This window comes from Danio rerio, chromosome 11, assembly GCF_052040795.2.
Source record: "Danio rerio strain M-AB ecotype USA chromosome 11, GRCz13ab, whole genome shotgun sequence".
Lineage (NCBI taxonomy): Eukaryota > Metazoa > Chordata > Actinopteri > Cypriniformes > Danionidae > Danio > Danio rerio.
Genome location: NC_141031.1, coordinates 11,266,627 through 11,281,977, shown reverse-complemented (window position 1 = coordinate 11,281,977; position 15,351 = coordinate 11,266,627). Strand labels below are relative to the sequence as shown.

The 15,351-nt window shown below is 35.9% G+C and overlaps 1 protein-coding gene across 6 annotated transcripts in view; it reads right to left on the bottom strand.

The window, feature by feature from the left end:
- Nucleotides 1–15,351, bottom strand: part of rbms1a (RNA binding motif, single stranded interacting protein 1a) — a 312,567-nt gene that overhangs the window by 273,739 nt on the left and 23,477 nt on the right. For 3 of the 6 annotated variants that reach the window (XR_015502396.1, XM_087273388.1, XM_087273389.1), the window contains exons 3-9: nucleotides 11,622–11,680; nucleotides 9,379–9,470; nucleotides 5,955–6,112; nucleotides 5,755–5,834; nucleotides 2,848–2,963; nucleotides 2,465–2,511; nucleotides 717–804 (exon numbers count right to left, since the gene is read on the bottom strand). Coding sequence is in view for 4 of the 6 variants with exons in the window: in XM_087273388.1 (XP_087129514.1) it covers nucleotides 717–804; nucleotides 2,465–2,511; nucleotides 2,848–2,963; nucleotides 5,755–5,834; nucleotides 5,955–6,112; nucleotides 9,379–9,470; nucleotides 11,622–11,680 (640 nt within the window). In the remaining 2 variants the exon portion in view is untranslated. The remainder of the gene's footprint in view (nucleotides 1–716; nucleotides 805–2,464; nucleotides 2,512–2,847; nucleotides 2,964–5,754; nucleotides 5,835–5,954; nucleotides 6,113–9,378; nucleotides 9,471–11,621; nucleotides 11,681–15,351) is intronic. The other 3 variants (XR_015502397.1, XM_087273390.1, XM_087273391.1) reach the window with 1 other exon arrangement.

Genomic DNA, 15,351 nt, shown 5'->3' with positions numbered 1-15,351 from the left:
CTTTAATAAAGCTGTCGAAATGTACAGCATCCAAAACATCTGCTTCACAATGTCGTCCACCATGTTAGCTCTATTGGTCACATGACTAAAATACGTCATCATTTTCGAAAGCCTCCGTTTCCACATTCCACACTGAGACACAAAATAGGTTATTTCAACTTTATTCTTGTACAGCATTTTCAAAAACATGCATTTTGTTTCTTAAAACAGCTCGAAGGGCTAAAACGGAGATTAAAAAAAAAAACGTTTTTTAAAGAAATCGTATTAGTGCGGACAAGGCCTTCATCAGTTCTGGCTTTCCCGGAGAATCAAACCCACAACCTTGGTGTAGCTGGCACGATGTTCTGCTATTTACGCTAGAAGAAGGTATAAGGTAGTTGACAAATACTTAAAAAAAGTTAAAACTTTATTTTTAATGTCATATTTATGTAGCGTGAAGTGTTGTTTGAAAAAATGTAAGGGGGTGACTAACTCAATTCTTTAAACTGTCTTTTTTTAACTCTTTACTCTTTAACTGTTCTGTAAAAATGAAAATAAACATTCTTAAAAGTAGCCTCTTTAACACCTAGAACACTTTAGGCATTATTTACTACTTATGAAAAGACTTGATCTGTTATGCGTAATGAAAACAACATAGGCAATAATTTTTGTTCATAACAGCTGTGAAAATGCAACGTCACTTCATCAACCCTTTATTAGATGATGAAAAGCTGTACCGGGTATGTGGAGATGGGAGAGATGTAGGGAGACACTCCTGGCTGAGTCATTAACCGGTTCCCCATAGCATAAGGAGCAGCATAATACCTGGAATAAAAGACATTATTATCAAAATACTGTACACAGTTTGTGACGGTGTACAGTATACAGCGTTTATATTTATACAACATCTGAATTATTTAATGGCAACTACATATCATGTCAAAAATATCTGAACACTGTGGTGAAAGCAATCCTGCAAAGTACTGAGGCCAAGCTAGCTAACTGACTAAGCTAATTTCACTCAAAATGGTGGAGAAGAAATTTTTTAAGTACATTTCAGTTTCATTAAAGCACTGGAGAGAATGATAAAGAGTTTTGTATTATTAAAATTTTCTCTTTGCCTGATAATTTTATATTTGTTATATATTTTAGATCAGTGGTTCTCAAACTGTGGTACGTGTACCACTAGTGGTACGCAGGCTTCCTTCTAGTGGTACGCGGAGGAATAAAATATGTCATGTATATGCTACATATTTCAAAATTTAGCAAAAATTATGTATATAATATGCCATATATGACATATAGCCTGTATTTCTGAGGTAATCTGCCACGTTTTTTTAACTGTGCAGAGTTGTAGCTGCTTTACTGGGCCTATACACTACTTTATTTCAATACTGCTCATTTTGGTGGTACTTGGGGAGACAATTTTTTTCTGGGGTGGTACTTAATGAAAAAAATTCGAGAACCACTGTTTTAGATGATTAGCTTAGCAACATGCTATGGTCAAAGTAGAATAAGCTGTGCGTAAAACACATCAATTTCATTCAATACTGACAAGAATTTATTCAAATGTTCTGTGTAACTAAATGAAGTACTTTATATTTTATAGTTCCATTAGCATAAAAGCATGCTAGCATGCTAATATCAAATTTGAAATCATTAGTGTGCAAAACACTTTCATTCAGTACTAAAGTGAATATATATAAAAGTGTTTTGTAAAGTTTAAAATAAACTATTTTGGCCAGTATTTGTGTATTTTGTTATTTATAGTTGCTTTAGCTTAGCAACATGCTAACGTCAAATTGAAATCCATTGTTTTCAAGTTTTATTCAGATGATGGGTGAATAATACAGAGCTTCATAGGTCAAAAAACATCTACAAAGAAAGTTAGTGGCCTTGAATTAATTTTATATTGTTTTACTTTTTTATTTGTTGCTTTTTTGAAGTTAAATCATTACCATTTTGTACTATTTATAGTTTATAGTTTTAATACAGTTAAATACTTGGCAAGATTTAACATAAATGATGAAAAAAAAAATGTGTTTTGTCCATGATTTAGCTAAAATGAGAACAAAATAGTGCAAAATTAAACATTAAAAATCACTGTAATGGTGGCACAAATTAATATGTGATAATAATGAATTGTTAGGGTACATCTATATGACACTGTATTTAAAACAGGGAAATCAACCTTATAGTTCATCATTCTGTAAACAAGCCCTTAAATAATTTACATAATATCTATTTTTCTTCTTAATGTAGGTCCAGGGCTCTGTATAGTCTATGGTTTATACCAATGGTCTCAAACTTAAGCTTAATAGGCTCTAGTAGACTTGAACACCGTGATTGGTTGCATCAACTGTGTTTGATTAAGGTTGGAGCAAATATGTGCAAAGCTGCAGAACTCCAGGAATCGAGTTTGAGACCTATGGTGTATATCTAATAAAATAAAGACACATTTAAAACACATTTAAGTTGTCCTTACCCATTCTGAAGGGCGGTATTGGGGTCATAGGTCAAAGTCATGCCGCTCTAAAGAGAGTAAAATAAGTTTTAATCACTGGAGGTTTCACGTACATCACATGGGTGTTTCACTTTAAAACTGATGGTTAAAATATGTTAATAATTATACACATTACACAATTACAGTACAATGGCTGGAAACCAAACAAAGTATGACGTATGGTGCCATGTCTCAATGGCTCATTAAAGCTTAAAGACACAAACACACACCCACTCGGCTGACGTCAACGCTACGCACGCACGCGCGCACACACACACACACACACACACACACACACACACACACACACACACACACACACACACATATATATATATATATTTAAAATTGTAAACAGGACTTACTAGTCTCACCTCGGCGTCTCTTGTCCAGGTTCGTCCATTGGGGATGTATTTAGCCTGACTCTGTCTCTTCTTCTGCCCGCCGTCAGCAAACTTACACAGCAATGGCTCTGATGCACCTGTAAACCATACAAAGACATTAGACTATGTTGTACTCATACAGATTGTATATGCATTATTAAAATAAGGTGAAGATATTTTGAGCCATTTTGATGTATAGTATAGCTCCTTTATTTTGATGTATAGGTCATTTAGCTTAGCCACATGCTAATGTCAAATTGGAATCAATTATAAGTCACTTAAATTAAATTCAGCACTGAAGAGAATGTATTAAAATTGTTGTTTACTATTAAAAGTGATCTATTTTACACAATATTTGTGTATTTTTGCATTTTAATGTATTTTAAAGTATAGTTCCATTAGCATAGCAACAAACTAACACCAAATGGGAATCAATTGTAAGTCACTTAAATTTGATACAGTATCAAAGACAATCTATTAAAAGGTTCTGTATAATTTAATATTAACGATTTAACCCAATTTTTGTGAAATTTCAAAATAATTTCAAGTATAGTTTCTGTGAGGCACTGTCGCCTCACAGCAAGAACGTCATTGGTTTGAATCCCAGCTGGGTCAGTTGGCATTTCTGGGTGGAGTTTGCATGTTCTCCCTGTGTTTGCGTGGGTTTCCTCCAGGTGCTCCAGTTTCCCCAAAGACATAAGCTATAGGTAAATTGGCCGTAGTGTATAAGTGTATACACTAGTATTAGTACACTAATATTTATCTTTTAAAAAAATAGCTTAAATTAGCTGATAAAACACAAGGTGGGCCTACTGGACAAAAAGGGGATTCATTCATTCTCACTATACTTAAGGTCATGGTTACTTATTTATCCTTATAGCATCCATGTGGGATAAAAGAACACCATCTTTCGTGAAATGGAGTTGCCGTTTGATGTATAGTAATTTGGACTCATTCAAAGTAGCGTCGCTGTGCAAAAAAACATTTTAAATGCATGGTACACTCCCGACTGTACAGTGTGTTTTCTTTTTCTTATAATGCACAGAGTTTTGAGGTAAGAGACGTTTTCATTTGCCAATCACTGTCAGTCAGACAGGCTAATCCAGTTCATCAAACTCTTTTAAAATTGAAAGCGGAATAAACAATATCCTTATAAAGCCAGCATATCAGTGCACTGCTACATTGGAAACATATGATTCGATTCACGCTTCTGATTGGTTCCCGGGATATAGCGGCTTTTTGCTGTCAAAGGCAAGTGGCGTTTAGTGGCTTTTGCCAACAAACTGTTATTTCTAAATGCGCTGATGCTGCGATTTGGATGATTAGAAGCAAATCTACTTGTTAATGGTGTAGTACGTGCCTAAAGCATTCACTCAAAAGGCTCTATTTTGACGATCCATGCGCAAAGTGTAAAGTGCAGGGCGCAAACGCATTTAGGGTGTGTCAGAATCCACTTTTGCTAATATAAGGACAGAAAAATCCACTTTGTGCCATGGCGCATGCTCTAAAAGGGTTGAGCTTATTTTCTTAATGAGTTATAGGTGTGTTTTGAGAATAAACCAATCAGAGTCTCATGTCCCATTCCCTTTAAGAGCCAGTTGCGTCGTGCCATGGTGCATTTGCTATTTGCATGACAACTTTGTAAGTGAAAAAACTGAGCATTTCACTAGAAAGTAAACAGTTAAACAGAGCATCTGCAGCGCGAGAATGAGAGATAAGGCCTCTCATAATCTACTTTCACATTCGCTCTCGTGGATAGGGAAGCCTTGTTCGCATAGACATCAATTAGCCTATAAATAATTAATTTAGTTTGTTAAGCACAAAGATTTGTTTCAAAACTATTTTTAAATTCAGTTCTAATTTCCAGACGAATAAATGAACAATAATAACGAAGTGTGCTCAAAAAACTGAGTTATATCCAAACACACATGGTGTGCCCCATATGGTCTAAAACCTGACAGGTTGACAAAACTAAGCTTGTTTTTAATAAAACAAATATAAATTTGGATATAATAAAAAAATACTGCTAATAATGATAACATTATACAAAAGCAAATTATTATGAATAAACTGTAAAAGCCTCCGGAGATGAAGAAGGCATGAAAGTATGGTTTTTAAATTTATGTAGGCTAGAAAATATTATGTTTTGTAATATTTTATTGCTTTATATTTATATCCTATATATATCCTTATTATATCCTATATATATATCCTTAATATTTATATTCTTTTTCATATGTAAAGATATTTGCGTATTGCTCTACATCTTGAGTGTATTAAGCAGTGTGTAACCGAGGCGCACAACTAACGCGCTCTGCGCTGGACAATAGACCGGCTTTGTTCTGGTCTATTGAAAAATCTATTATAGTTTCTCAAAATAGCAACGTGCCAGCAATGCGCCTTAACACGCCTTCCTTTTTAGACCAGAACGCCTATAGGCGCACATACGAGCGCAAATGCATTTGCTATTTACACAGCGTGTCGCAAAACGTCAAAACGACCCTTGGGCCAAGCTGAAACTAGCAAACAACAATTGCGTTGTGCCTTGCGCCACATTCTGCCGGGTGTATGATAAAGCCCAATGTCATTAGCTCATTTTTGGCGGAAGTGGCGTTTAGCGGCTTTTGCATCTGAACTAAGTAAGTATAGTTTCATTAGCTTAGCAACATGCTAACATCAAATGGGAATCAATTGTAAGTTGATTTCAAAATCAAAGACGATCTTATAAAAAGGTTCTGTATAATTATATTTTTTTACTATTTTCCCCAGTATTTGAGTATACATTTTGTAAATGTATAAATACTGATACAAAGGCTTAATACAGTTTATATATTTAGATATATAAATATATAAAGAAAGAAATAGAAAAAAATTGTGATGAATACGCACCTAGCATCCCAGAAGAGGACTTAATGAATTTCCCGTTGAAGTGAGAGATCACGGCATCACACTTCTCTGTCGACTCCATCCTTAAAATAGAGTAAAATAAAGAGAGAAAGTTTTTTTTTTTTTACAAAACATCTACACACATGAGTATTGCACATCGGACTACATTCACACAGACAAAATCAGAACTGAATCTCACTGACCTGGCAAAGCCCACCCCCCGGCTCATTCCATTAGTGTCGCGCAGAATTCGGGTGGACACGACCTGTCCAAAGGGTTTGAGGAGGTTTTCAAGCTCCTGCTCATCCATGGACACGGGCAGGTTGGAGAGGTACAGGTTAGTCGGGTCCTGCTCCTGTTGCTATATTCAGAAAACATAAAACACATAGCAGAGAATTACACATTATTAAATGTCCTTCATTTGTTTATTCAGCTGATATATAAGCTCCTCTGAGTTTAAAGACCATCATAAATATACTTCATGTCAATGGTCGAGGATTAGTGTGATTAGGCTGATAGTTTAAAATACTGCTGCTTGTATATCATGAAAGCCTTTACTGGCATTACACATTTCCCATATTTTTCTGTTAAGAAATAAGCTTTTAAATGTACATTTCTGTTTGATGTGTGACATAATTTAATTAATTGTAACATCAAGACAGGGTCGGGACATAGAGTAGCTCCTCCTCTTTAAAAAAGGCAGCCAATAGCGTTTAGTTTCAATCACACCTCTGCCAGTGAGAGTGGTTGAGCTCAAACTCATCAAATGAAAAACAAACAAGGCTGCATCCAAAATCGCCTACTACTCAGTAGGTACTGCATTTGATTTTAAATTAACCACTCGACCGTTAGAAAGGGAAGTTCTACAGTATGAATGTGATTAGTATTAATGGAACTTAGACGTACTACATCCGCCATTTTGTCATGATCACGTGACCTAATTTGGACATACTACTCGGCTCGCATACTGTTTTAGCATACTATAAATCAGGGGTGGCCAACCCTGTTCCTGGAGAGCCACCTTCCTGCTGATTTCAGTTGCAACCCATATCAAACACACCTGCCTGTAATTATCACGTGGTGTTCAGGTCCTAATTAATTGGTTCAGGTGTGTTTGATATGGGTAGCAACTGAAATCTGCAGGAAGGTGGCTCTCCAGGAACAGGGTTGGCCACCCCTACTATATACTGTAGTATGGAAGTGTAAGATTTCGGACTGAGGAGCATCTTGAAGGGGGCGGGACATGCCAGATACTAGAGAGCATTTGATTGTTTAGAAGATTTGATGAGAAACTGAAGTATGCTGAAAAAATTGTTGATCCATTTGATCAACAAACTGTAAGCTTTAGATGTTTATGACTTCTAATTGCGAATCATGAAAGTTGCGAAATTTTGAAGCACACTAGATTATGGATAACTTTAAGGGCCCGTTTCAAAAAGGAGGCTATGTGAAAAAGTATTTAACCCTGAAATGAGAGAAACTCTGGGTTTTCCATTTCAAAATGGCAGGTTTGTTAAACTGGAGAAAGCAGGGTAAGTCAAGCCTGTTCCTGAAAGAGAGATAACTTTTGCTGTGGTAACTTACTCTGTGAACCTAACCTGGTCAGGAGCAAGTTTTATTCTCTAAACCAGGCACGTGCACACATAGGGCTCAACCCCATGTTCGTTACATAAACGCACTAAATCGCACTTCAGTAGTTTTTGTTCGAGAGCGCACATGAAAATGCACTTGAGAGGCCTATCTCTCATTCTCGCGCTGCAGATGCTCTGTTTAACTGTTTTCTTGCTAGTGAAACGTTCAGTTTTTCCATTTACAAAGTCGTCATGTAAATAGCAAATGCGCTTATGGCGTGACGCAGCTGGCTCTTAAAGGGAATGGGAGATGAGACTCTGATTGGTTTATTCTCAAAACACACCTATAACTCATTAAGAAAATAAGCTCAACCTTTTTAGACCATGCGCCACGGTGCAAAGCAGATTTTTTCATCCTTATATTAGCAAAAGTGGATTCTGACACGCCCTTAATGCGTTTGCTCCCTGCCCTTTGCACTTTGTGTATGGATCGTCAAAATAGAGCCCAATGACTTTATTATGCTGGAGTTTATAGCCGTTTCACTTTACTTCAGGATGCATTAATGCAGCTCTGTAGGTCTTTTGGAGACATTCATAAATATTCCTAGCAAATATAATTAAATGTTGGAGACATGCTCATTATATAAACTTACTTAATCGCACTTCAGTAGTTTTTTTTTTGGAGAGCACACAAGAAAATGCACTTGAGCAGCGTATATTTACAAAGAGATTCACATGCTCATATTACATGAATGCGATCTCGACTTGTAATACTGCACTCACGACATTTGTCATTGAAATAACGCCATAGGTAGTTGGTAGATCTGTGTAAAAGGCCTGCCGCCACAGCTGGAAAAAAATCCTAGAGGAAACACTATATTATAGAAGTATCGGATTGGGTTTCCGTATCAGTAGATTCTCAAAATCAAATGACTCTGACTCGAGGGCAAAAAAACCTGATCGAGACCTCCCTAACAAAAACCTTTTTTTTTTCTTTTACTTTTTTTGCTTTTATTTACAATAAAATTATGATGAATGATCAACTTCGGATAGAATATAGATGGTAAAAATAAAATTGTAAAATAAAACTTTCCAACTTGTTTTCTTGCTAGCATTCTTAAAAAATTATTAGCCTGCAAGCTTAACAACCCCAACTAAAGGATGACCGATTTTGCAAAAGACTATGCAAAGGACAATTATGATTACGCAAAGAGATACTGCGATAATCTATTCATCCTCATCACGTCCTACAGTGTAATTCATAGAGCAGCAGGTCACCCGATTAAGCTTAAGCTGTGAAACCAGCATTTATCACTACGCTTGAGCTTAAGAGACACATTAAGCAGACCAGAATTTTCTTACTTAAATAAGCAGCACCATCCACTCATTCATTTATGTGAATCATGTGTCCAGCATCTCAAGGGTGAGACCTTCGGGCGGTTTATATTCAGAGTCTTAAGCTGCGATGTGGTGCATAAGTGCTTTGTGAGAGCACAATACAATTCTGATCTTGCCTCTCAGCTAACAAGGACACACGATACACTACGAGCTGCATTTCAATCTGACGTTTGATTGGCTGAAGGCAGAATCTCAGCTTGCAATTCTAGATGCCTCAGCAGAAACGAGGGCGGTCCAGGATAAGACGTCAACATTCCTCAACATGCATGCGTCAAACATGTTTACACAGTACACACACACACTCATGTACGCGTAACGGGGAAGTGGAAGAGTAATATGCTGACAATGGGAAGGAAGAGAAAAAAAGAGGGCAGAATAAAAATTGAAGATGCAGGCAGAAACGCCCAGCAGAACCTGGGAGAAGGTCAATGCAGGATTGTCACACACACACACACACACACACACACGCTTCTCCAAGGCACAAAGATACACAGGAAATGTATGTGTGTTGATGGAGAACAGGAAACGATGGAGAAATGGCACATGAAAAGGTTTAAATTTTAATGTTACAGATCAACGCTTCCTGAATGGCTCTTACAGACGGGTCATGAACTATTTACTTTGGAAAAGGAAGTGGTGTTATAAATGGATGACTCACCTTGGCCATCTGAGCCTGAACTCCGTTGGTCTTCAGTGCTGCGACGGCCTTTTGTGCGGACACGGGACTGTCGAAATCCACAAACCCATATCCTATGAAAAAAACAACACACATTTCCAGGCGTTATCTATCTACATCAAAGCGCTAGACCAAACATTCATCTGTAAAAAATAACTTTGATTGTTGCAGATAGACGTCTGTAGACAGACATGTGAATTTTCCTGCTTCAGTAAATGCTGAATCATTCCTGCTGGTTTAGTTGTTTTTACGTCACTACATTCCTGATAGAGGTTATAATGATATTTACCAATCGATGAGTCATTGATTGTATTTAATGATGACCATATTCATATACTGTGGGTTTTAGACTACCGTTTATTTAAAAAAAATAATTGATTACTTTATTTAGCAAAAATGCAGAACTCACTTTACAAATCATTCTAATGTGATCTGATTTGGTGTTTTTATCATTTCTTCGTATGAATGTTTACTTTGATGCCTTCGTTTGAAAAACAAAACACATTTACAAGATGTGATGAAATAAGATGAAACATTTTAAACACCTAATCAGATCACATTAAAATGATTTGTAAAGTGAGTATTTGCTGCTGAATATGTTTTTGAAGATGTATATGATTCCAAAGAAAGCTGTTTTGTTGAAATAGAAACTCAGTTTTCGATTAAAGTTCGGCATTATTGCTAAATAAGTAATCAATTATTTTTTCAAAAATATAGTCTAAATACCATTCTACAAGAAATATATATATATATATATATATATATATATATATATATATATATATATATATATATATATATATATATATATATATATATATATTTACAGTTTAAGTCAGAATTATTAGCCCCCTGAATTAGCCCCTCTGTTTATCTGTTTAGGCTGAACCAGGTTAATGAGGTTAACTAGGCAGGTTTGAGTAATTAGGCAAGTCATTGTATAATAATGGTTTGATCTGTAGACTATCAAATAAAATATATAGCTTAATAATAATATCCTTAAATTTTTTTATTTATTTTTTTTATGTAAAACTGCTTTTATCTCCAGAAGAAAAAATATTATCAGACATACTGTAAAAAAATTCCTTGCTCTGTTAAACATCATTTGGGAAATATTTACAAAAAAAAAAAAATTCTAAATCTAGCGAAGCCCAGCTGCTGCTTCTTACTCAGGGCTGTCTATGTTAATGAAGTAGAAATAGGCGGGGGTTTCCCCCTCTGATGACATGTACAAAGGGAGAATGTCAATCAAGTGTTCCTGCAGATGGTTTTTATCAAGTGTGATTATAAAAATTTAAGTTAATTAATTTTTCCTATTAGAGGCTGGATATATTCATACACTTGCCACGTGACTTTGTTTAAATCCTTCATAAAAGTGTTTTTTTTTTCATAATAGGTAGGGCTGCACAATATATCATTTCAGCATCGATATCGCAATGTGCGCACACACAATAGTCACATTGCAAAAATATGCAATGTCCAGTCTGAATTATAGTTGACCAGGAGCTGCAGAGTTGTATTTAATCGCTGTATTTATATGGATTTTATATGATTTATGCAACAACAACAAAAAAATTTCTTACTTTGAATTTTTGTCTTGTTTCTCACCCAAATATTTACATTTCAAAGCGAAAACAAGATTATTGTATTTACCTCACTGGCTCATTTCCTCTTTTTCTTAAAACAAGCAAAAAACTCTTAATTTTCCTTTATTTCTTCTGAAGATGAAAACTAAACAATATTTTTACTTGCTCCAAGATTTTTTTTAATTTTTGGACTAGAAACAAGACAAAAAATAAGAAAACTATTTTTGCATTGTTTTGCATCGATTTCTTTACCCAAATACTGTTCAACTCCACAGAAATTCAAACCATCTAATGAAACTGTATTCATATTGCAACATTTATTGCAGAAAAATAAAATATCTCAATGTCAGATTTTTACAATATCGTGCAGCCTTAATAATAGGTCCTCTTTAATATATATTAATATACCCTCATTTCCCATTAATATGCAAATGAATCGAATCGATCCAGGAGGGATAGACTTTTTTTGTAAAATAAAATTCGCAAAAGCTCTAATTGTTTTTTTTAAACTGATGGATAATTTTCTGTGTATGCGTGTGCATATTCCAAGTCTTGTATTATTCCGATAAAGTTTATGGTTAATTATATTGTAGTTGTATGTTGTTTCAGACACCGACTGCACATTTAGATGTGACTAACCTTTGCATTTGTTTGTAGTCTTGTCAAGAATGGCTTTGGTGGATACGATCTTCCCATATCTGCTTACAGAGAGAGAAAGAAAGAGAGACATGATCAGCACATGAGTCAGTCACTTAGTCAAATGACACAACAGCACAGGAATTCATGACCTGCAAGACATGAAACACAAGATCTACCATAATCTATGAGCCGAGAAAATAAATAACACCATCCGAGAGAGCTGTTTGAAACGCACTTAATTCAGAAACAAAGAGTCAGTTTTGACAGAATCATCCACAGGCACTTGATGCCGACAGTCCGAGTGCTTTAAAGAGCCACTGTGACAGATGAGGACCGAACTGCATTAATGGAGTGACCATGAGAAACCTGTTATTACAGCACACAAATCACCATGGTTCAAAGGAAATGCTCGTCTCCCTCTGTGTGTGTGTGTGTGTGTGTGTGTTAGAGAAAGACTGAGAAAAGGAACCCACCATTAATAGCGTGGGGAAGAACAGATAAACACTGGAGTGTGTGTACATCATACTACTGAACTGCTTTCTGCGTTGAACTAGTCTGCGATAATTGTGAACGGAATTAGTTTCACACGTTTTTCTAAACTATCATGTAGGACTATGAATTAGCAATGAATATTTTAAACAATACTGCTATTTTACCACATGACCTCGTTGCTTTGCATATGCTTTGCTAATTATTGTTGAATATAAGCAATTAGGTAAAGAAAGACACAAAAGAAAAGTACTATTTATTTATTTATTTAGTTAATTTATTTTTTCCTTCACTTTCGTCAGTTTGTTCGTCAACTTTGTTCTTCGTCACTGTCGCCACTGGCTGCTTGGTTTGGGGCTTGTGGGCCTGTGCATTGATGGATTAGCGCTTCAATGTTTGGACTTGCAGCAGTGAAATTTAAACCACACTGAACTGAACTAAACTGAACTTCAACTCTGAAATCTGGACGGACAGTTTCAATCTACAGGAACTTTTAAGTTAAGCTGCTTTGACACAATCGACATTGTAAAAGCGTTAGAGGAATAAACATGAATTGAATTGAATTTGTCACCATGGAAATAAGTCATATTTTAGATCACAATTTTTGTTCAAATTCAGCAGGTCATATGGGCATACTGTGTAATATTAGCATTCGGCATACACTTCATTGTGCACAAACAGTATGAGAACACAGGCGACGTGATTCTGCTACTTCTTAATTGCACACATTGTACAAAGAAAAGGTCACAAAACAGAGGGAACATGGGATTTTGTCAGAACATGGTAATCAAATGCAATTTTGTTCACACAAGCTGAAAGCACACCATAATGTAATGTCTGGAATGTTTAAAGTAGGCATGGGATGATAACCGTTTTCAAGGTATACTGTGGTTTGGAAAAGCCAAGGTTTTAAAACGGCCAAAATTTTTTGTTATACTATTCCTATGTTATATGTAAGTTGTTTTTATGTTTTGTTTTAAGTTTTTCAGTATCTCCAAAGATATGCAAAGATGCTGTTTTATATTGTAAAGAAATCTGTGCTTTTAAAACTAATGAAGACAGCAGAAGTCAATAATTAAAGGTGCAGTAGGTGATTGTCTTCAAAAGCATTTTTTTGTTGTGCTGGTTGAAAGTCTCTTCACATTCTAATATTAATGATCACAGTAAAAGATCTAAATGTGTTTATATGTATCTTTATATTCTGGATAAGTCATAAAACTGAAAAAAAAATTTGTTCTTTACTGGAGGAAGGACGTATTTCATTAAGTATTTCTGTTAGAAAGGTAATGTTTGTTTTAAAACTATTTTAGCTTCACGCAGAGCTGATGTAGTTTGAGTTGTTACAAATGGGTAATGCACAAACGTGCTGTTCAGCCACTGAAATTCGCGACATCAGGAGGCGTGGCTTTGAAACACAGTCCCTCCCCTGCTGTCCAAAGCTAATATGCTAACCGATTAGCATTTTGGCAGATCACCTACTGCACCTTTAATTTGAATTATTTAGCCTGACATTTTTACTGCTGCAAAATATTATAAATGTTTCTCAAAATAAACTATAATACGTTCAAAGGGGAAACAAGTTTTAGTTTTTTTTATATTTTTGAGTAGTAATTACAATACCATGTAAAAAATCGTGATTTTCTTCAAGGTTACTGTCGGAATTTGCCCAATGCCCAATTTGAAGTCAATAAAATCTTTTAACGGTTTTATATTTTAGTACATTTTAAAGTGGAGGTGAAACTAAATTTTCGACAACCATTTCTATGTCACATGATCCATCAGAAATAATTCTAACATGCAGATTTGGTGTTCAAGAAACATTTATTAAAGGGGTAGTTCACCCAAAAATGAAAATTCTTGTTCCAGCACTTGCTCCAAAGCTGATTGAGATAATCTGAAGAATGTTGGAATCCAGCAGCCAAATATATTATAACTACCTCAAGTCAATGGCAGCTGCTTTCCAACATTCTTCAATATATATATTCTTTTGTGTTCGACAGAAACTCAAACCGGTCTTAAATAGCTGAAGGGGGAGTAAATAACATAATTTTAATATCTGGCTGAACAATCCTTTTAATATTATCAATGTTGTTGGGAAAATCTTGATTCTTTGATGAACAGCAAGGACAAAAAAAAAAACAGTTTTTACTTGAAATAATTAGTCACATTATAAATCTACTACATGTAGTGAATTTTAATAATTTCTTACAAGCCCCAGCTCGCATTTCAAATGTTTGCACACTGAAAATAAATGTATTCACATTTCTGCCGGCTTAGATTTATTGACGTCCCTCTCACGAAGGCTGCGCAGGAAAAAAGCGGTGACAGTAGTGCTGACTGGTAAAGGGCTGTTTTTCATTCAACCTTCGCCGAAGCTTGCTTTTCCAAAACTGAATTTTAAATACGCTCATATATTTATAAACCCTCTTCCTGTGCCATTAAAACTCAGGCTCGGATGAATAAATATTTACTCAGAGTGACGTTTACCAGAGCTGAAAAAGAGGGGGAAAGCAGAACCAATCAGATTTCAAACACAGATCACAAGACTCCACGTGCCAGAGGACCGCTCGACCTTGGCCTTGACCCGTTGGCTCCAACGGGGAGGCCCCATTTCCTGCCCCCGCCGGCCGAATTCCGTCAGCAGCTCCCAGAGCGACGCTGCTTTTCTGCCTGATGCGGATCAAGCAAATCAATCCGCGGCTCTGCCCCGAACGGTCACTCTCTGTGATTAAAACAGCTTCAGAAAGTGAGGTTTCGATGTCGCCGCAATACCTCAAAGCTCAAACATTCCTCATGGTTTTAAATTAAATATACTGTTGTGATTGCGATTGAGTCTAGTTATAATGAACATTTGACCTCGGCTTCACTTTTAACCAGGACGGAAGCCAAGAGGATTACACCCCCGCCCCCCTCACACACACCCCACTCCCGAATCTGACTCTTTACAATCAATTTGAGGGATTACCATGGTGATGACTGGTTTCCTGAGGGCAGCAAGGGGTAAATTAAACCCTACTGGGAATGAATGAATGAATGGAATACACATGAGAGCAGGACGCCTGTGCACAAACAAGTACTCTTGCGTACTGTACATACAGTCAAACCAAACGTTATTGGACACCTTCAGTACTTTCAGTTTTTCTATTGTTCAGAAAACGGGAATAAAACATGGAAAACACTATTGTCAAAACAAATTCATCCATAATGCCAGATTAAAACATTGATAGAACGGTATATAATA